The sequence below is a fragment of the Mastomys coucha genome, unplaced genomic scaffold (genome assembly GCF_008632895.1).
Source record: "Mastomys coucha isolate ucsf_1 unplaced genomic scaffold, UCSF_Mcou_1 pScaffold22, whole genome shotgun sequence".
Lineage (NCBI taxonomy): Eukaryota > Metazoa > Chordata > Mammalia > Rodentia > Muridae > Mastomys > Mastomys coucha.
This window is the reverse complement of record NW_022196905.1, coordinates 187,994,253-188,016,342: the sequence shown is the minus strand read 5'-3', so window position 1 is coordinate 188,016,342 and position 22,090 is coordinate 187,994,253. Positions and strand designations below refer to the sequence as shown.

The following is a 22,090-nucleotide window of genomic DNA, read 5'->3' as shown; positions in this document are numbered from 1 at the left end:
TGAGCCCTTTAGCCAGCCCCAGTACCATCGTAAACTAAAACCATAGCTTGAGGTTTTTGTCAAAGTTTGTTTTGTATTTTTCATACTGCCTTGGTTACCTTGACATGATTCAGGGGATGGTCTTATGGCGGGAAGGCATAGGGGTGACAGCATTAAGACACATGCTCATTTCAGTGGAAATGAAGCAGAGAGCTTGAGGTGGGGTTGGGGCGCCTGCCCACAGAGAATTCACAGTTCTAGCCTTGCCTACTGCCTTGACCTAGGCTGGTTCCTCTTTCCAAAAGTTCCACAATCTTTCTGAACAGCGCCACTGGCTGGGGAACATGTGTTCCAACATGTGAGCCTGTGGGGGTTCATTTCATACTCAAGGGATAACAAGTATCCCTTAGGGACCAGGATTTGGGCTGAAATCCTGTAGGGAGAATTTTGAAATTTTGGTTTAAAAGACATAGAAATAAGTACATGTTTTTTTGTTTGTTTTGAGACAGGGTTTCTCTGGCTGTCCTGGAACTCACTCTGTAGACCAGGCTGGCCTCAAACTTAGAAATCCACCTGCCTCTGCCTCCCAAGTGCTGGGATTAAAGGCGTTGGCCACCACTACCCGGCGTGTTTTTGTTTTAATACTAGGTGTGAGATATGGGGCTGCTTCAGATTGTCTGAAAACAGGTGACTATGATTTGTCTCATGCTCTGGCAGGGGTGTGGTTTTGCCAGCTGCAGATAGTTTCTGTGATTGTGTGATGTTTGGAATTCTGGGAACTTTTCAGAAGGTTATATAAATGCTACAGCCCTGATAGGTGGGTTGTTGGTTGCTTTTGGTCATGGTTTGTTTAGTAGTGGTGTGCAAAGAAGATGATGAAAGAAGAAATTAAATATCCTGCTATCGATCAAACTTGCCCCAAGAAACTCGAAGCCCCTAAGCAGCAGAAGTAGTCTATTACACCATCTCCTCTCCTTTCTCTCCTCTATCTAGTGTTAGGGGGTTGAAAGGGTGGAAGAAAGAAGAACCCACAAAATAGTAAAAGACCAGTTACAAAATCCAAGTGTGTAGTAACTCTTGGTCATAGTGTGTACTGACAGTATATGTGTTTGTGTATAGCTAGCCCTCCATCAGAACCAAAGTTCAAGGTGGGACCTCTTACTCAGGGCCTCTGTTGGAGAATGGATCTGAGCCAGTAAGTGTGCAGACAGATCTGGGTGTAACTTCCAGTACTCGGCTGACTGGAAGCTCACACTGTTTTAACATCCACATTGAAATTTTCATCTACTTATTTTGGGCATTCCTTACTTTCTCTTGAGCTTTTTTTGGGAATATTTCTTCTTTGAATATGACACTTTGAATGTTTCCCAGAATGTCACACTATAAGATCATTTTACTGCAGATTTAAAAAGTTATTAATTCTTTCTGAAGTGATTTGAAACAAAACATATAGAAAAAAATCACTATAATTCAGACTTTATTGCTTATTAGTCATGTCATCTCATACAATTTTAAGTAAACAGACTTTGAGAAAATATACTGGGAGCATTATCAGATCAGCATTATTTTTGATGCAAGTGTTCAAGTGTTTATACGGTAACAAGGGATACATTGCCACCATCTGCCCCAGAGATCTATACATTTCATAGAAAAAGAGTAAAAATAGTTCATTGGCATTTAACTAGCATTATTCTTTGCAATCTAAGAACCACAATAACTTTGACCAGAGAAATGACCTTTAGAACAGAACAAAATACTTTTTTTCTATTACAAGATGTTTCTTTAAAAAAAAAAATCTAACACATCAAGATGACAATAAAAACTGCACAAACAGAAGCTTGAAAAGAAAAGCTAGGCATCTCCAATATTCATCTAGAAAACAAGACAGGCATGAGCAAACTTTTTCACTGTGACTACAGGTGTGAGCAAACTCACTTACTTTACAGCTTATACAGTTTAACCAGAGCCAAGGGGTAACTCTGTGAAATCCATCGATATATCTGTTCTTATGCTCTTATGCTAAGATAACTTTTTTGAAAGTTAATTGTTCTTTAAAACCTGATATAAACTACACAGTACAGCTTGGTGTTCTAACAACATGGAAGCACACACAGTCACTGTAACACACACACACACACACACACACACACACACACACACACACACCAATACCTCTCCTAGTAAAACTACAGCAAGTTTCCTTTCCTAATGATTTTAAAAACCAAGCATGTATAACAATGTTCTGCATGTCAAAGATTGGATATATATTATTGAAAAGACACTGAGATTAGGAAACACATTTGGATACTTGAAAAGACACTATAAAAAAACAAACTTACCAAAAACAAACCCTCCACAAAAACCAAGCATCCACCCCCCTATATTTGAAGTATGTTTTATGCTCACTCCACTGCAAGACTGATTACTAAACAACAACAAAACATCACAATAGCAAGTATTAGGAATTTATTAAAACCACTGTCTCCAACAATACAAACATTAAATATTAAGGCATCTTATACTGTCATCCTGACCTATGCAGCAAAGAAAAATATCTTAAAATAATAGCTAGCACTTATTCAAATGCTTTTCTAAAGTATTTGGCAAATTGGTTGTTTTTGTTTTGTTTGGTGTATGGTCATACATGCAAGTGTATCTGGTATTTGTATGTGTATGCAAATGGGTGTATGCATATGTGCTTGTTGGTTGAGGCCAGAGGTTTATGTTATATGTCTTCCCCTATTGCTCTCTACCTGAACCAGGAGCTCAATGATTCAGCCAGACGTCAGGCCAGCAAGCACGGGGATCCTCCTGTCTCTGCCTCCCCAGCTCTGGGTTTCAAGTGCATGCCCGGCTTTTTATGTGGGTGCTGGAGATCTGAACTCAGGTCCTCAGGCTTGCACAGTGACTCACTGAGCCACTTCCCCAGCCCCTCAGTTTTCTTCTTATATTCTTTTACATAATTGAAAACACTCATGATCACACACCTGCATCCAATCCAAGACAAAAGTATAAATAGCTATCAATTTATTAAGGAGAAACAATTCACTATTGAAAATAAAGAGGAACTACAAAGAGAATCACATAAAGCCCAACACCAGTACTCAGATTTCTCTGAGGCAACTTATGCTTTGTTATCTAAGCAAAAGGAGGTGACGCCTATCATGGGTCATGCTGCGGAATGTCAGAGACTTAGAACTGGGCTCTACTGAACTGAGAGTTCAAACACAGCTTTGTTGGCCTTTAAAAATGATCACATCACTTGGATCAGATGGTTAAGTCACCACTGACTTCACTCTGTGGAGCCATCCACTGGCGATGACCTCAACGGCTTCAGAAAGTACTCTGAACAAGTTATACTTTGACCTTTTATTAAGGCAAGTTTGTGAAGGTAATTTATGACAGCCAAACCTCTTCATGGACTTTCCACTTATGTTTTTCAAGACACACACACAAAAGAACATGTCCTGTAAAAAGCCACCCAGTACCAGAAAGAAAAGTAAGGAGAGATGCTGAGCCGGGCGGCTTTCCAAAGGCTGTTCTCGATTAGATGGCAGGCGCTTGCTACTCGTCGTCTTTAGAGCCAGTTTTGCTTAACTGATAAAAAAAAAAAAGATACAAGTATTAAATGGAGAGGGCCAGTAGTATCTGAGTCATTGTTTCTAATGAGAATCAAAACTAAATAAATAACGGAAATACAGTTCAAGCCATGGGAGCCTAAGTTATAACTGTTTCTATATGTAACTGTAAGGAGAAATTAAAGCTTTAAACCTGTGCTGACTAGGAAGAAAAGTTATGGGCCTAAGAATCCATCACAAACTGGCCACATAGGCCTGGGAAAGAGCAAACAAGTCGTTAGATATCATAAGAGCTGGCAGGTCAAGAAGACATAAAACTATAAACATAGAGGAAAACATGTCTAGGCAAACGAGGACATGTCCAAGGCCTAGGCCTGCAAAGACGTGCCTGGCAGACACTAAGTAATGGACCATCTGGTCCTCTCAGATATGGTTTAAGGTCAGATGCTCTGTTGACTCAGATTAACACCAACCTTAAGAATTTTCCACTCTGTTCTGTACGTAATAGTTAATATTTGAACTAGCCAATCATGTATGACCACACTGATCCCTTTGTTCCCTCAGACCCTTTTTTCCTATAAAAACCTCTAACTTTCAAGCCTCGTGGTCGGCTCCCCTATCTCCTGCGTGAGATAGGTGTGGTGCTGAACCAGGGCGTCCTGAAATCAAAATATACCTCTTGTAATTACATCAAGATGTGATCTCTCGTGATTTCTTGGGTGTACGTCCTCCAGAGATTTGAGTGGGGGTCTCCCCCAGGGGTCTTTCAGTAACCATTTCTAAGGTGAAATTTCTAGTAATTTCCTAGGTGAAATTACTTCCAACAGGTTTAAAAGCAACCCCAAAGGTCAGTTCAGCAGAACGAGGTTATATAGGGGAAGGTCTGGTGCAGCTTTCTAAGAATAAATCAGACTCAAGCCATTTCTTAGAGAAGGTGTAGCTTATTAAACGAATGACACCCTTCTAATCTGTTTTCTATCGTTGGTAGTATTTTGTTCACCCAGGCTTGATTTTTTTTGCTGATCACATTCTATGAATCATGCTATAATGAAAGTGTCTAGTGCTGTCTCAGTAACTTGTGCTGTTCTAAGTGTTTTGATGAACACATATTAACTCCAGGAGCCTTATTTTCTATCACATTTCATTAGAAGTGTGAGACCTGAGACACAGTTGTCCCATCCAGCTGGCGAGCACAGGAGGGCTTCCCACCCGAGGCAGTCTGACTCTGTTGGCCTTGGTCTTAACTCTTCAGACACCATTTTATTCATGTGTCAATATAACAAAGCATGACATCAATAGCTGATAAGCTATTATGTTTTAATAATAAATTTACACATTATTGTGTGTTTCGGTGTGTGGGTGTATGCACACGTGCATGTGAGTGTGCATGAGCGTGCCCAGGTGTGTCTGTGGAGGTTCAAGGAAAAGTTGTATAACATTTCTTTTTTTCTTTTTTTTAAATATATAAATCTTTTATTCTCCCAAAAGATCCCAAATTGTACTCGTGACCAGGATCTTGTTTCTGGAGCTAGGAAACTGAGGCCTCACTCGTCAGGCTGCTGCATAGTTCCCTTCTTGGACACATAGATGCCGTCCAAAAACTTTCTGATATCCTTGTTTTTAACTATTGTGGCTTGCTGAATCAGAGCGGCTGAATTTGAAACAAGCTCAATATCATTTCCTTCAAGGATTAATTCATCCTTCTGGGCTTGATAGACAGAACAGGCAACACCTGTCCTCATCCGAACCCTGTGGATGTACTTCTCACCTAAGAAATTTCGGATTTCAACCAAAGACCCATTCTCCTGAATAACAACGTTGATGGGGAAGTGAGCATACACAGACCTCATCTTGTAACAGAAGCCTAGTGTGACACCCTTGATCATGTTCTGAACATGGCTGCAGATGGTTCTGACAGTGGCCAGTCCCTTTCTGTTACCCTACCATTTGTCAACCCGGAGCCTTTTCTTTTTCTTTCCAAGGAGACTCAGCTCTACATTGATGTGATTGAAGTCTCTCCGCAGAGTTCCCCTGGGGCCTTTCACAGTGATGGTGCGCCCCTTCAAAGTGATGTCGATATTTTCTGGAATGTCGACAGTCTGATTGCTGAGAATGGGCTTCATTCTCGCAGTAGATGGGGCAGAGAGCAACTTAGTTCTTTTTTTCTACCATGTGGGAGGTAGGGGTTGAACTCTGGTCATCTAGCATGACAGCGAGTACCTTTATCTGTAATGTGCATGTATGTGGGGATGGAGACCTATACCACCAGACCAAAAGATTAATTCTTTTTTAAAGTTACATTGTTTTTTTAAAAAGTGTACATGTAGTGTATGTGTGTGTGCTATGCATAGCCATGTGTGCTTGTGTGAATTGATTCTTTTTAAGAGGTAAAAAAATAATTATTGCTATAATAAGCCACCCTACAGATAACAAACTGTAAGTGTGAAACCATACTTTAACAAATTTTAAATTTGTTTTTTTTTTTCCTGGAAAGAGTTGGCAAATTTGGGAGTGAAACCAATTAATTCTCAAACCACACAAACATGAGTCTGAACAGGATAACCAACCACCCAGTCACCACAAGTCAATCCCACTCTGTACCTGATAACTAAGAACACGGGAGTGAGGGCTGCAGAGACTCCGGCTGTGGCTAAGGGCACGTGCCGCACTTGTGAAGGACCCATGTTCAGTTCCTAGAACTCACACTGGGCAGCTCACAACCAACTCTGACCCCAGCCCCAGGGGATCTGACACCTTCCTGTGGCTTCCACAAGCTCCTACACAGACATGGTGTACCTACAGACGAGCCGGCACGTAGGCACAGACTTGGAAATGGCTAAGAAGATGGTTTTGCTAGTAAAGGTACTTGCTGCTAAGCCTGACCACCTTTCAGTCTCCAGGATCTATATGGTAGGAGGAGAGAACCAGTTCTACCAAGTTGTCTTTTGACCTCCACATCCATGCTGCAGCATGAGTGTAGCCACACAAAATAAATAATGTAATAAAATGATTTTGAAGAAGAATGTGGGAAAGAAAAATGTGATGGTTTGTATATGCTTGGCCCAGGGAGTGGCACTATTAGAAAGTGTGGCCTTGTTAGAGTAGGTGTGGCCTTGTTGGAGTAGGTGTGTCACTGTGGGCATGGGCTTTAAGACCCTCATCCTAGCTGCCACGAAGCCAGTCTTCTACTAACAGTCTTCAGATGAAGATGTAGAACTCTAGCTCCTCCTGTACCATGCCTGCCTGGACACTGCCATACTCCCATCTTGATGATAATGGACTGAACCTCTGAACCTGTAAGCCAGCCCCAATTGAATGTTGTCCTTATAAGAGTTGCCTTGGTCATGGTATCTCTTCACAGCAGTAAAACCCTAACTAAGACATATAGAAAACAGGAACTATGAAGGGTAAAATTTCCCAAACACAAGGATATTGCTAAGTAATTGAAGGCATTAAAGACGTCCTGTTTTTAATATTGGTTGTAGTTGCTGCATTTAGAAATTAAAAACTTAACAATAAACCTATAATGCAACAATCCAACCATTCTGTGTATAATGTGGTATATGTATTTGTTTGTGTGAGTGTGCAATGGATGCCAGATGTCAAGTGTCTTTCTTGATTGTTTTCCACATTATTTTTTGAGACATGGCCTCCCACAAAACTTAGAGATCATTAATTTGGCTAGGCTTGCTGGGCAACAAGTTCTGAGGTTGGCCAGTTTCTCTCCCCCAAGTGTGCGCCACTGAACCCAGCTTTCTATGTTTGTTAAGGTCTAAATTCGGGGCCGCATAGTTGCTCTCTCTAGTTTCTCTAGTCCCTGAATAATAGCTACACTTTCTAAACAAGGCTTAGAAGAGGCTGCTTCCCATCTCCTCAGGTCTCTTTCTGATCTAGCGCAATGGAAGGTGGCTGGATTCACACAGATCTGCCCCACAGAAGCTGACCCTGGGCTGACAGTGTGGCAAAGGGATGAGAGCCGAGCTTGCAGCTCCAGGGCTCTAACAGTAAGGAGACAGAGAAAGTAAAGACTTCAAGATTACTTACATGCTGAATCCAAGAATGCCAACAGACATCCGGCAAATCCCGAGGGCAGCAGGAAGGAAAACGAGGAATACACATTTCATTAGTTGATGGCAGTAACTTTAACAACTTTGAAAGACTTGAGTGTAAGTTTGCTGTACCTTCACAACGTCAACCCAGTTCCAGCCTCGAGGGAGTTCCCCTTTGTGATCTGGAGGACAAAATCAGAGACATTACTACAACTGGCTGGCTAACTGTAAATGAATCTAGCCTAGCAAGGAATACATTTTATACTATCGCATTGATGTCGAGATGGTATCACACACTCCTAACTTAGAAAACAGTTTCTCATTAATTTCGGGACCTTAAAGCACAGTCCTGGGGGCACCTGCCAAGCGTCGGAGACATGCCCCCTTTCACCTTTACCCCACATCCAGTCAAGTTGAAACCGGTTACCAAGGGAAAGCAAGCAGTCAGACTGACGACATATTGCTCACACGCAGGTGCACAGTCCTGCTTCGGGTGAGCCCGGTGCTCATCTGAGTGAGGAGCTGTCATGGCTTTGGGGGCCTCACCAGGGCCCTCGACTCCGAATAGGAGAGACTGTGTCAACAAATGTTTGGCTTCAGGACTAGGAGAACTGTAAGTTAACTTATGTATAGCTTGGCCATGCTTTGATAAAATACTATCTAATGTTCTTCAAAAGGAGCAGCAGTCTATCACAACATTTCTCAACCTGTGGGTCCCGACCCCACAGAGGTCAAATATCAGATTTTTATACATTACCATTCATAACAGTAGCAAAACTACAGTTATGGAATAGTAATGAAATAATTTTATAGTTGGGGGTCACCAGGAGGAACTGTATTCAAGGATCGCAACATCAGGAAGGCTGAAAACCAATGCTCTGTTGAGGGTGCTTGGGACAAAGCTCACAAGGACTCATATGAAAAGGTGTGGTTTAACCTAGCTTCTCTACATATATACTTGTGTGGCTTGGTGTTCTTGTGAGACTCCTGAGTGGGAGTGGGGGCTCTCTGACTCATTTGCCTGCCTATGGGATTCTTCTTTCTACTGGGTTGCCTTGTCAGCCTTGATGTGAGAATCTGTGCCTGGTCTTATTGGAGCTTGTTATACAGTATTTAGTTTATGTCTCTGGAAGACCTGCTCTTTTCTGAGGGGAGTTAGAAGGATGGTGGATCTGGAAGAAAGGGGAGGTTGTTCAGGGGAGAGACTGGAGGGTGGGGAGGAGAAGAAACTGCGATCAGGTGTACTGTATGAGAGGAAAATAAAGAAAAGGAAAAAAAATGCATGCTTTATAAAATGTCTTCATCTTTTAATATTCAAAGTCAAAAACAATTTAACAAATAGACATTTTACTTAAAATTTCTTCAATATTAGGGCCAGCAAGATGGCTCAGGAGGGGAAGGTACATGCTGGCTTGCCTGACCACCTGGGTTCAACTCCTGGGCCCCACATGGTGGGAGACTCACAAATATTGTTCTCTGATGCCCACACAAATGCCATAGTACGCATGTGCCCACAGAGACAGGTATGTGCACAAAATAAATGAAGACAATTCTTCTATTTCAAAAGTCTTTACTTTTCTTATTCTTCACGTAGGCTGCACGTCTCATTTTATGAAGCTTTTAAAAAATTTACATTTGAAACAAGTACTATACAAATTAAAAAAAACCTCTAAAATCTGAAAGCTTTTGAATAGTTCTAGACTTTGGAGCATTTAAACCTTGAATTATGACTGCTCAGTCAGAAAGTATGAAAATATTTCAGATCTGGAAGGCTCTGAACTCTGGTCCCAAGCATGCGGGTAAGACATATTCTCCTTTATTATCTTCCCAGTAAATAATGTAGAAATGAATGATTTCCAGGTAAAGGCAATTCTTATAGAAGCCGGGTTTTGATGGAAATGGTCCTTGTCTCCTTCAGACCAGCAAGCATGTTATGTCACAGGTCACGTGGGCACAAGGTTGGATCATCAGTTAGTTGCACAGGCTAGTCAATTTTATTTAGCATGAAAGTTCTCGGTCACAAACTCCTACATTATCATCTTAGGGAAATTAGACCTTAGTAGGGCATCATCAAAGAGACAAGAGTTGGAGTAGGAGGAGACATTATTTAATGAAAATTACCATAGGCTGTGAGGTATGAAAAGTGACTGCCATAGATGCTAAAACATTCCCAATGACAAAAACCCAGATTGTAGAAAACAGAATACGATGGCTAATTTCTTTTTCTCCTTCAGTTACATACACTTTACCACTTCCTGACACGTGGGTGAACAGCACAGAGTCTTTTTTAGCACAAACTGTTATGATTTCACTGCAATATTGGTTTCTTTTATTTTACCATCAACAGATATTAAACAAAATAAAATAAAAATAAACCTATGCTCCCTCCATAAAAAACATGGCAGATGCTGGAGAGATGACTTGGCAGTTAAAAGCACGTGTTGCCCTGCCAGGATAAGAGACTGGTTTCCAGAACCCACATCAGGAAGCTGCCTGCAGTTCCAGGGCTAGGTGCTCCAACATTCTTTTGGGGCTTCCATTAGTACTGCACACACCCGAGCGTGCACACACCCACCCACCCACACAACCCTTTATGTAAAAGTGTATATACATGCAACAATGCTCTTCTTTTCTCTAATTGGGAAAATTCAGAAAGATAACCATTTGCAAATCTTAAGAGAAAGAAGAGACCAAACATAGCTGTTGATTTGAGCTGGAGTTTATAATCCTTTTCTGGAGGAATCTGTTTTCATATACATGGGAATTCTTTTCTGAAGACTTATTGTATAATTAAGTTAATTATAGGGAAAAAAATTAAACAACTATACTGAGATGGAATGAAGTACCAGACTGCAAGTGGAAACTATTTCACACAGCTTTTAGAAGTACACAGGCAAATAAAATCCCACATATTACAGTGTTCAGGTAGGACATGAGCTTTGTCTATTTTTCTGATGTCCCTCAGTGAGAATATTTATAATTGCTTTGTGAGTCATTCTCTTGAAGTAGCAATAAATACAGTATTTTTGTACTGTGACCAATGGGGCTCTGACTCAAATGCTCCAAGAATAGACTAAAGAATTAGCTAGGCAGTGGTGGTATGCCTTTGAACCCAGTACTCAGGAGTCGAGGCAGGCGGATCTCTAAGTCTGAGGCTAGCCTGGTCTAGAGTGAGTTACGGGATAGCCAGGGCTGTTCCACAGAGAAACCCTATCTTGAACACAAAACAAAGACTTCATCTTGCAAACCTCAACATTTCAAGCACCCCACCACAGTAAAAGCAACCCACTTCCTGGGGTAAGAAAGACAAAGAACAACAACACGAACCTGTTTTATCTGCCAGCTTGCGTTTCTGAGCTTTGGAAAGTTGTTCTTTCTTGTCTTTTTTCTTACTTGAGGGGGCTGTGCTGGGAGTTTCAACCGAGATGATATTGGCTACAGGCGTCTACAAGAACAGAAGCAGATCTTAGACTCACACCTTAAAACCTACTGGATTAGACCCAAAACAGCTACATCTTGGAGGGAATGGTGGATTTCTAAATTTACAAAAGTAAAGGCATTATTCTGTTATTCACTCAGTGGCCCCAGGCATCCTCGAGCATCACTGGCCTTGCTCTCATTTTCAAGGGCACAACCCTGGGACAGCGGGTGTCCCAGGTGAACCAGAAGGAAGTCTGATTGCCCGTGTTATGTTGACGATCTGAGGGTCCAGCATAATGGTCTAAACCACTGGGCTTGTTGTCACAATTGGTGCCTCTTTAGAAACATCACACATTCTCCTCAGATCTTCTTGTTCCCTGAAGAAAAATCTTCAAAATATTTGGGCTTGCAAAGTTAGCACTTAGGACTGTATATATCATTTATTTGAGCCTTACCATAATTGTCTAAAGTAGACACTATTATAATCCCACTTAACCACTGAGAAACTGGGCACACAGAGATTATGAAAGCTGGCCAAAGTTGTAGGATTAGAAAAGTAGTGCAGAGAGGATTTGAACCCATGGTAAGCCTCAAATGGAACCAGAACAAGACCAACTCCCTCTTCTTTCCTCCCCACTTTTTCCTTCCCCTTTTCTTTCTTTCTTTCCTTCTTTCTTTCTCTCCTTCCTTTCTTCTTTCTTTTTCTCCCTCCCTCCCCCCTTCCTCCCTCCCTCCCTCCCTCCCTCCCTTCCTAAGTCAGCAACTTACTTACTATGGAGCCCTGGTTGGCACTGAAATCACAGACCTGCCTCTGCCTCCCTAGTACTGGGATTAAAGATGTACACTATCATGGCTCACTTCAATTTCCATGGTTAGAAGTATTTTAACCTTTGCTGAAGAGTGAACATTGACAGATCATAATTGTACTTTCTCCATTCAACAGAGGAAAGCTGAGATTCATTGGTCTCATTTAACCCAAAGTTATTCTCTGTTTACATCAAACATAGTCTCCTAATTTTCAAAAAACAACTAGCAAAAAAGAAAAAGAAAGAAAGACAAGAAAAGAACAGGCCGAGACCAGAGCCATGTAGTGCTGCCAACTGCACACTCACTGTAGAGTTCCCAGGATGATGGTTCTCCATGAACTGCTCTTTATTGTCCTTAGCGTACTCGAACAGTGTGTAGGTCATGGCGGTGCCAAGGTTGACTTCTACTGCTTCTTGCAGCTTGGCTAAGATGCTCTGCTTTACAGCCGAGGAGCTGCAGGGCAGAGAAACCATACTGTCAAGGCTACGTGAAAGAGAAGAAGGTGAAACAGCTCTGAAACCCAAACTACTCACATGGTGTTGTTAAAAAAGGCATTCATAGATATGACGGGAGGCGTCTGTGGGTAAGTCTCTGTCCAGGAAATCTCTATCAGGAAGGCTTTGGGGTCGCCGTCTTCGCCTATCTGAAGAAAAGGGAGTCTTAGGCTTGCGGAAAGTGATCAGGAGAACCAAATTACTATCTTCAAGATGATTCTTTCCAATACTCCTTTTCAAATCAGGGGCATGATATGCTGAGAAGTTCCAAGGTACGGGGTAGGGCTGACCAGGGTGAGGGGAGTATAAACAACTCTGGTTTTTGCTTTAGTGCCACCCTGCTTCAGGAAGCTTCATTTCTGCTGATGGCGGATTTCTCAACCAGCTGCAGGCGTTTCAATACCAAGGATACATTTTATATTTTTTGTTTCCAACGGAGAAGATAGACATCAACTACAAGGAACAAATGACCACAGAGCTGCATGTGACAGCACTGGGGGCAAGGGGTGGGGATCAGCAGAGGCAAGTGAACCTCTGAGCTTGATGCCAGCCTGGTCTATAGAGCTACAGAGAACTATAAGGAACAAACAAAAGACGGCAACAGAGAAGAAATAATTATTCACAAATTTAAAACACCTTGCCTTGAAGGTTTCTAACTGCTAAATTGCCACAGGCACAAAGAACTTGGAAATTGATGCATGCTGTTCAAGTGGGAAGAGACCAGAAACTGGAGTGTAAAACAGACAGGCAAACCAAAGGGGCAGGGAGGGGGGCGCAGAAACCTGAGAGCAATTCCTGACAAGTTGTCTTCTGTTTTGTCAACTTTTTATTTAAAACATCTTTAATCTTAAGGAAAAGCTAAGCTGGCACCATAAACGCTCACTGGTGTGTATTTACTTTTTTTTTTTTTAAATTTGAAAATTCAGCTTGATTTTAACCAGTGGTATTTTATGTATGACATCCTATGACATACTGGATTATAGCTAAGTTCACAAATACAAATAAACAGCAATTTGGTGTATATTAGCTAAACACCACATCCCGCTTCTTTGTCACTTCTCTAGCATAGAAATGTCTGATTTTTCCCCACTTTGGTTTTGGTTGAAGCATTTGAAAGTAATGGAATGTCTTTAGTATTTAAGGGGGAGAAAAAAACCCTCAGGATATCTTTTATAGTGAAAAGACAATCATCATGCCCCCAAGAATTCAACACTGATATAAAAATCTCACCTAGTAATTATTCATATTATAAATTCCCCAACTATGCTTAAAGTGCCCTTTAATTAATACTACTCCCACCCCAGAAATCTAAACTCACCAAAGGTTTATTTTAATTCCATGTAATATCTCTCTCGTCTATATCAATAGACTCCTTCTCTGGGCTTTTTAAGTCTTTTTATGACATTAAGAGTCTAGGCCAGACCCAGATGTGGTGGTTCATGCCTTTATTGTATTTATGGGTGTAGTGTAGCTGTTTTCAGACACACCAGAAGAGGGCACTAAATAACATTACAGACTGGGAGCCACCATATGGTTGCTGGGAATTGAACTCAGGACCTTCGGTAGAGTAGTCAGTGCTCTTAACCACTAAGCCATCTCTCCAGGCCCTGGTACATGCCTTTAATCCCAGCACTCGGGAGGCAGAATCAGGCAGATCTCTGAATTCAAGGCCAGGCTGGGCTACAGAGCAAGTTCTAAGAGAGTGGACAGCTATACAGAGAAACACTGTCTTGGGGGGTGGGGTGGGAGAAAGAGTCTAGGCAAGTTTTCTTGACTAACATCCCCAAATATAGACAACTACTTCCTCTGTTCAGATTTGGATAGACCATTTGGTGAGGAGAGGTGGCTCTCACTGCATCCTATCAGGAATCACCAACGGGGATAATATCTTCAGTGTAAAGGTAATGAAGAAGTAATCCGTGCAGTAATGACACAAAACTGTATCATCTCCCTGTTTCCTAGCAACCTCTGCCTAGAGATTTTAGCATAACGCTTAATCTGTTAATAACACTTGCTAGAATCAAGCTTTTCACTTCCAGGGCCTGTGAGATGGCTGGGTGGGGCGGGGGCGGGGGGGAGGTAAAGAAAGGCACATGCCTCATGACCTGAGTTTGATCCTGGAACCCACAGAGTGGAAGGGGACAAGCAACTCCCATGTGCTGTGGGATGCATGTGTCCCTCCCCCAACACACACACTCACACAAAATAAATGAAAAATAATTAGAAAGAAATTTCACCTCAAATTAGTATTTGCTTCACCTTTATATTCTGCCCAGATCCTCAGTCTCCTACTTTCAGCTACCTTCAGCATCAACGTAAGTTGAGGCACAGAAACGGCATCAAATAAACATAAGGTCCTCTTAATATGTTGGTATGAGTCAATCACAGGCATGATGAATACATTAAAAGATGAGAGAAGATAGAAGCTTCATGTAATCAAGTCCTTCCTCAGGGCGTACTTAGAAACAGATCACCAAAAAAAAAAAAAAAAAAAAAAAAAAAAAAAAAAAAAAAAAAAAAAAAAAAAAAAAAAAAAAAAAAAAAAAAAGAAGAAGAAGAAGGAGAAGAAAAAAAGCCAGGCGGTGGTGGCGCATGCCTTTGATCTCAGCACTTGGGAGGCAGATGCAGGCGGATTTCTGAGTTTGAGGCCAGTCTGTTCTGACAGAATGAGTTCCAGGACAGTCAGGAATACACAGAGACCCTGTCTTGAAAATACAAAAAAAAAAAAAAAAAAAAAAAAAAAAAAAAGAAACAGATCACCAAGGTGTCATTGTATTAAAGATAGAGGAAGGGCCACTCCTGTCTTCAAAGACACCTAACAACTTACAAAAAGGCAGAATGGATAACATTTAAAAGTAAAGCAAGGCACAAAGTAAGGATGAAATTAAGTCTGCTTCAAACTGAGGGCAGAGACTTTGGCCAAAGGGGTCTCAGAAGTTCATTTAGCTTAGAGAAGTCACAGAGGTAAGAGATAAGAGAGGAACCAAGAGTTACAATGTATCTAGAGATAATGCTTAAGTGGGGAGGGTGGGGAGATACTAACGAGATCATTTAGCAATCTGCTGTGCCTAAGGAAAGGTGACAAAGTCTGGCAGAGGTAGCTCAATAACAAAGGGAGGACTTGGAGTGGCTGGAGACCTACCTGGCTCCAGAGTTAAGAGCATTTGCCACATAGGACACGCCTTTAATCTCAGCACTCGGGAGGCAGAGGCAGGTGGATCTCTGTGAGTTCGAGGCCAGCCTGGTCTATAGAGGGAGTTCCAGGACAGCCAGGGCTATACAGAGAAACCCTGTCTCAAAAAACCAAACAAAGAAGAAGAGTATTTGCCAGTACTGCAGAGGACTGCGGGTGGGTTCCAGAACTCTCCAGGAGCTTACGAAAGTCAGTAACCCTAGTTCTCTGGGATGTGGAGCCCTCTTTTGGCCTCTAAGAGTACTAGGAACACACGATACACATACACACAATACATCCAGGCAAAACACTCATATACACAAAATAAAAATAAATCACTTTTTCAAAGTAGACTTTGATTATGGAGCTTAGAGCCATCTTCTACAGGCAAGAGTGGCCCAGAAGCCTCTTTCAACAGGCTATGGCAAGACTTCTTAAATGTTGAACTGGTGGTGTACAGTGTGAACGAGAAGCATGGGGGGAGCGTGGGGCAGGGACATCACTTAGGGGCCTACGAAACTGCTCTGTGCAAGAACAGAGGACCCAATGAGGCAGAACTCTGGCTCTTCTCCTTTGACTGTCAACATACTATCTCCAATCTCATGTTTCACTCTATTGTATAGCAAATGTAAGTAACGGGGACCATTCTTCACATTGCACTTAACTGATACTGTTAACGGAGATGTTTAGGAAAGCACATGAGAATCTTCAGAGCCTCTTTGGTAAAGAACAGGTAACAGTGGCTGGGAAGATCTGAGAAGGCAGCTGGACTTAAAACAGAAGGGTCCAGCATGACCTTTGGTCATTCTGAGTTCCCTGATATAACTTGATGGGATTTAGAATCAGCCCAGAAACAAACCTCTGGGCATGTCTGAGGGTTTCTCTAGGTTACGTTAGCCGAGGCAGGAAGACCTACGCCAACATGGATGCCATTCCATGGGCTGAGCCATTCTCTATGTCAGGAGAGCGAGTGTTCACTGGGCACAAGTGTTCTTTTTCTCTGCTTCCTGACTTTGGGTACAGTATGACCATAGCCTCACACAAGATCCTTCTGCCACAACTTCCCCGCCACTGATAAAGCTGTACCTTTCAAACTGTGAGCCGAAATAAAGTCTTCCTTTCTTACGCTTAAGAAAAAAAAAAAATCTATTTATTATTACTGTGTATGTGTGACTTGTGTGGAAGAATAAAAGTTCCACAGTACACAGAGGGCAACTTCGAAGACTTTGAAAATCGGTTGTATCACCCCACCTTTATGTGGATTCTAGGGATCCATCTCAGGCTCTGCGGCTTGAGTGGTCAATGTTCTTAGTTCTCTGGCCCTCAAGTTGCTTTCATCAGGTATTTGGTCACAGCAAATTGTAGTTGTTATACAGATGGAGGCAGTACGAAGGCAGTCGGACATGAAGAAGAACTGGGAATTGCTATAGAGCGGTGGTGGTTCTCAATCTAGGGGTCAAATGACCCTTTCAGAAGGGTCACCCGAGACTACTGGAAAACACAGATATTTACACTATGATTCATGACACCAGAAAAATTACAGTTACAAAGTAGCAATGAAAGTAATTTTATAGGTGGGGGAGAGGTCACCACAACACGAGGAGCTGTATTTAAGGGTCATAGCATTAGGAAGGTTAAGAATCACTGCTATAAAGAATTTAATTCTTAGCTATACTTATGAGTCTGAGGTAAGAGGGTTAAGAATTCAAAGCTAGCCTGGGCTATAAGATAATATTCTGTGTCTTAAGAAGATGAACAAATGAAAACTAATTTTCTGTTACTGTGTACAATGCATTCAAGTTTGAGGATTATCTATCAATATTAGCTATGGCAAACTTTAGGCAGCTAACGCTGAGGGAAGCCATCTTTAAGAGGGTAATACCACTGGGCGGTGGTGGTGGTGCATGCCTTTAATCCCAGCATTTGGGAGGCAGAGGTAGGCACAGATTTCTGAGTTTGAGGCCAGCCTGGTCTACAGAGTGAGTTCCAGGACAGTCAGGGCTATATAGAGAAACCCTGTCTCAAAAAACCAAAAAAAAAAGAAGGTAATACTATGTAATTCCTAAGAATTCTTTTATCTCTAACATTTTATAATCAAGTCAAAATGTTTTTAACTTTTTGTTGTTGTTGTTTCTAGGTTCTGAATTAGGCTAGAGTGATGACTCAGTGGTTAAGAGCATTGGTTACCCTTCTAAGAGGACTTAAGTTCATTTCCCAGCACCGACATATCAGCTCACAATAACTGTCCATGAGTCTGGGTCAGGGATCCAATGCTCTCTCTTCTGGGTTCTGTGAGCACCTGGCATGTATGTAATGCACAGACATAGTTGTTGGCAAAACACCAGATACATAAAACTAAAAATATACATGTAATATATTTATATAATATTTGATATAAACATATTATGTAAATATATTTTATATAAATATGTGCGTTTTTATAAGAGGTCCTATATTTAGTTTTCAGATGTTATCAGTAGCAATGTCACAGTGACTATTTTCTTTTGAATGTGTCAGGAGGGCTGAAGAGACGGCTCAGTTGCTGCTGCTCTTCCAGAGGATTCTGGCTTGTTTTCCAGTTTCCTAGCTGACTTCCAACCACCTGTAATTCCAGCTCTAGAAGATATGATGCCCTCTTCTGGTCTCTGTGTACACCACATATGCACACACGCATAATAAAAACAAATTGTTTTTAGAAAAATAAAAGTTTCAGAAAATATGGGAATGTAATAAAGTTAAAGCACTAAGTAAAAAGACAGAGTCAGGTTTGACAGATCTCCACATTCTTCTCAGTACCACACAAATGCGCTGTACACGCTGTGTCTTACTTACCCTATATTGAAAGGAAACTGGACTTAATTCCCGAAAACTTTCATCTCCTTCATAAATAGATCGTAAAGCTTCTAGTTCCATCTGAAAAAAAAAAAAAAATCAATGGATTTTGTGGAGTGGCATGCATGGAATAGAAAGACTTTAGCTTCTCATTCAAATCCACATTACCTAGTCCATGTAAAATGTGGCCTAACTTACTGGCCCCAAAACACAAACACGATCCAACCACACTAATAAGTACCTTGAGGGTAGGTGTGGGGTAATTCTTGACTAGACCCTGTGAAGAGCACATTACCATACTTCCTTCTCTATACTGTAGAGGAAAGATTTAGGTTAAAGCAACTTGAAAATACTTGCAAATGCGAAATAGGAAGCACGATAATTTCCCATTTGAAGAAGAACATCAGTTATACCTGTTATCATTTCCACAGAGTAATCCAAAGCTTAAGTAGTACACAACAGCCCCAAGGAAAAATATCAGAGCCGGCAGTGGTGGCGCACGCCTTTAATCCCAGCACTTGGAAGGCAGAGGCAGGCGGATTTCTAAGTTCAAGGCCAGCCTGGTCTACAGAGTGAGTTTCAGGACAGCCAGAGCTACACAGAGAAACCCTGTCTCGAAAAACCAAAGGGGGGGGGGGGAAGAATATCAGAAAGAAAATGAACAGGATCTATCCAAGATGATCCAAGGACTAGAAGAAAAGATGTTAATTAGTAACCCTTGCCTGGGATTTGTTCTCAGAATACTATGGTTGTACAAACGAGAAATCTCCATCATCACTGTGAGTAACAGCTGAGTCTTGGAGAAACAAAGACGAGGGTATCCATTTTAGTTTTCAAAAAGATTGATGTCAGTAATTATACTAAAGGAAGTGACCTTGATTTATTCTCCATGTACACATTTTAGATTAGATCATAAGGAAACAGGGCATGAGAGCTTAGAATCCTTAGCTCCAGCAAGCATTACAAGAAGAGATTGCTAAACAACCCTTCTCAGTGTAACTTTGTACTTTATTTAGAAAAAGGCACCAGACTCAGTCTCTTTAGATTTCAGCAAGGATCTCTTTACAGAACAGATCAGAACAAAGATGATACAAAATAACAACAAAGAAAAACAGAAATTCAAACTGGATTCAAGAATGTCACTTCAGCTCTAACCCCTTTCCATATTTTAATTAATAACTTGGGCAAGAACAAAAAGAGAAGACAGGCCTATTAAAATGATAATTTATGATGAGAAAAATAAATCAAGCTGATGAAAGAATTAAGATGCCCCCTCCAAAGTTCTTTTATATCAAGTTATGATAATATTTAAGAGGGTAAATATTAACATTATTACATTAAATATTGCATTTAATGCCTAAATATATTAAGTATAGGATGTGGGATGAACTGCTTTGTATAAAGCACTAAGTGGATGTTGACAGACAGTAAATCAGAAGACAGTGGGATGCAACAATTTCAGCAGAGGCAAATGGAAGCGACTCTTCATACACTCAATTCAGGACAGCAAAGGAACTAAGATACCTGAACAAAAGTGAACTGGAAACATATGATGTCTTTTTTGTTGTTTTTTTTTTTTATTTTTCAAAGCCAGCACCTTCAAAACTGGGCAGGAAACTATCTTCAAAGATCCAGACATGTATCATGAGGAAGAATAAAACTTCACTGTGGAAATCAAAGATTCCTGGACTCTATCACAGAAATTTTGATCCATTACATCTGAGGTGGCCTCAGCGAGGTGATGGCGGTCCAGCAGTTAGGAGTTACATTGTGTTTTGCTGGGTGAAAGAGCTATTTTCAAACTGACACATAATACTTTTACTTAGTGGGGCTGGAGAGATGGCTCAGGGATTAGGAGCACTGGCTGCTCTCCAGAAGACCTGGTTCAATTTCTAGCACCAATATGGTAGTTCCCAGCTGACTAGAATGCCAGTTCAGGGTACCCAACACCCTCTTCTGGCCTCTTTGGGTATCAGACACCCAAGTGGTGCACATACATACATGTAGGCAAAACACTCATATATGTAAAAACAAAACTATTTTAAAAATTGTATTTATTTATGGGATACAATGCAGTTCTTTGATAAGTGCCCCTATTACAACTACTACCTCAAGTTTTCAACCATTTATTTGTTAATGAACCATTCAAAACTCTTCTAGTTATTAAGAAATGTCCAGGATACTTTAAAACTAGTTATCCACTGTGTGAAAAGACATCAGAGTTTCCTCTTCTCCATTTACGTTTGTATCCACTCACTAGTAGTCTCTTCATTAATAATTCGGATTCACTGAAGTGGCAAGAATATTTTAGCAGATATTCAGATATACCAATTACCTTGTGTATGTGGGGGTCCGGTATGGACTATTTGTACCTAGCTTCTATTAACATCCACATTGTCAAATGTTAACTTTTAAGCAACATATTCAAAATAAACAGCAAATGACTACTTATCTACTACTACACAAGGAGTCTACTACTACCTAAGATTTGTCTTCTTTGTTTGAGCCTGAGTTTCTGGAAAATCAGGTTAGTCTCAAATTCTGAGATCAGCCCACCTCTGCTTCTCTAATACTGGGATTAAAGGCGCCCACCACCCCTGCCGACTGGGATTTAACTTCTAATCCTTATTCTACCTCATTCACCAAGCCGCCCTAGGTACGCTAGCACTGGAGACATTTTCCTTTCTCATCTGGACACATTTTAGAGTTGGAAAGTACACTGACAGATGATTTACAGAATCCATTCCTTCTTTGATATTTTGCAAGACAAACAACCAACCACCACCACCACCGACAACAACAACAAAAACCAAAGCACAGACTACAAAATTTTGATTGACACGCGGATGCTCAAAACATTGTATATCCCTCAACAACAGACTGAGGAGTGACTTCACTAAGCATTATGGGCAGAAACCGAAACACCAGGGTCATTCATTTTTCTCCTGAGATTTTAGTCATTCAATCCTCTCTACGAGACTACAAGTTTTAAAATTTAAAGGCGTACAGATTTTAAGACAGAATAACACAAGCGCTAAGCCACACAAGGGATTTAAGGACAGCCAAGTGCTCTAGGGTCGTGGACCAAGGACACTCATTTTAGCAAGGAAATCTAGAGAGACCCTCCCGGTTGCAAAAAAAAAAAAAAAAAAAATACAAATGAGGGAAGCGGGAGGCTGAGTCTCACATGACCCATTTAAGTTTGCTGGCCACACGGTTGCCCAGTGCTATCTGGCAGGGGATCCACCAACGTGGGACATCCGGACCCAGGCGATGAAGGCTCACAGCGCAAGGACACGTGCGAAGTCCGGGTGCTCCACGCTGGGACCTGCGCCGGGACAGGGGTGTCCAGCCCCGGGTTCTCACCTCTTGGTCCTCGTTGGCACCCATCGTACAGAGCGCGCGGCGTTCGCTACCGCGAAGAACGGGCGGGCAGCGGGCGGGAGGCCGGGGCACCCCGTTTCCGCGCCTCGGTCTAGGGAAACCCTCCTCGCAGCCGTGGGAACGACCTCGCGTGCTCCCGATCCTCGGCAGCACCAAGCCACCGGCAGTCGACTGTGGGCTGGGAACCCAGGATCGCGTTCTGTGTGAACGGGAACCGGGATCACGCTAAGGGACACCTAGACCTCTGACCAGCCACCGATGGGCGGTAACGAGGAAGCCCCGCCCCCTCTCATGATCGCGTCTCCTATTGGCTCCTTCTCTTTCCGCCCCTAACTCTTCCTCCTCTAGGAAAAGGAACACTTTCCAAAGAAGGAA

General features: G+C 41.7%; 2 protein-coding genes and 1 pseudogene across 3 annotated transcripts in view; 1 reads left to right on the top strand and 2 right to left on the bottom strand.

Moving 5' to 3' along the window:
- Positions 1-1,439: 1,439 nt before the first annotated feature.
- Rwdd4 (RWD domain containing 4) lies at positions 1,440-22,011 on the bottom strand. 2 transcript variants are annotated; one of them, XM_031339752.1, is made up of 8 exons: positions 21,698-22,011; positions 18,332-18,412; positions 12,367-12,476; positions 12,139-12,286; positions 10,934-11,051; positions 7,739-7,788; positions 7,602-7,604; positions 1,440-3,576 (listed from the first exon to the last, which is right to left on the bottom strand). In XM_031339752.1, exons 1-8 carry the CDS (start codon positions 21,719-21,721, stop codon positions 3,544-3,546), a joined length of 567 nt encoding a protein of 188 aa, XP_031195612.1. In that variant the 5' UTR covers positions 21,722-22,011; the 3' UTR covers positions 1,440-3,543. The 2 variants fall into 2 exon arrangements, with proteins under 2 accessions (XP_031195612.1, XP_031195613.1); XM_031339753.1 differs by having other exon boundaries at positions 12,367-12,472; positions 21,698-21,967.
- LOC116069251 lies at positions 4,348-6,051 on the bottom strand (annotated as a pseudogene).
- Positions 21,865-22,090, top strand: part of Trappc11 (trafficking protein particle complex 11) — a 49,114-nt gene continuing 48,888 nt past the window's right edge. The window contains exon 1 of the mRNA XM_031339751.1: positions 21,865-21,980. The gene's annotated coding sequence lies outside the window, so the exon portion shown is untranslated. The remainder of the gene's footprint in view (positions 21,981-22,090) is intronic.

Coding starts and splice junctions, on each gene's coding strand:
- Rwdd4 (XM_031339752.1), bottom strand. CDS start 21,721: ATGGGTGCCAACGAGGACCAAGAG. Junction 12,287..12,366: donor GCCTTTTTTAACAACACCAT/GTGAGTAGTTTG, acceptor TCTGCCCTGCAG/CTCCTCGGCTGTAAAGCAGA. Junction 7,789..10,933: donor CAAGCTGGCAGATAAAACAG/GTTCGTGTTGTT, acceptor TTTGTCCTCCAG/ATCACAAAGGGGAACTCCCT.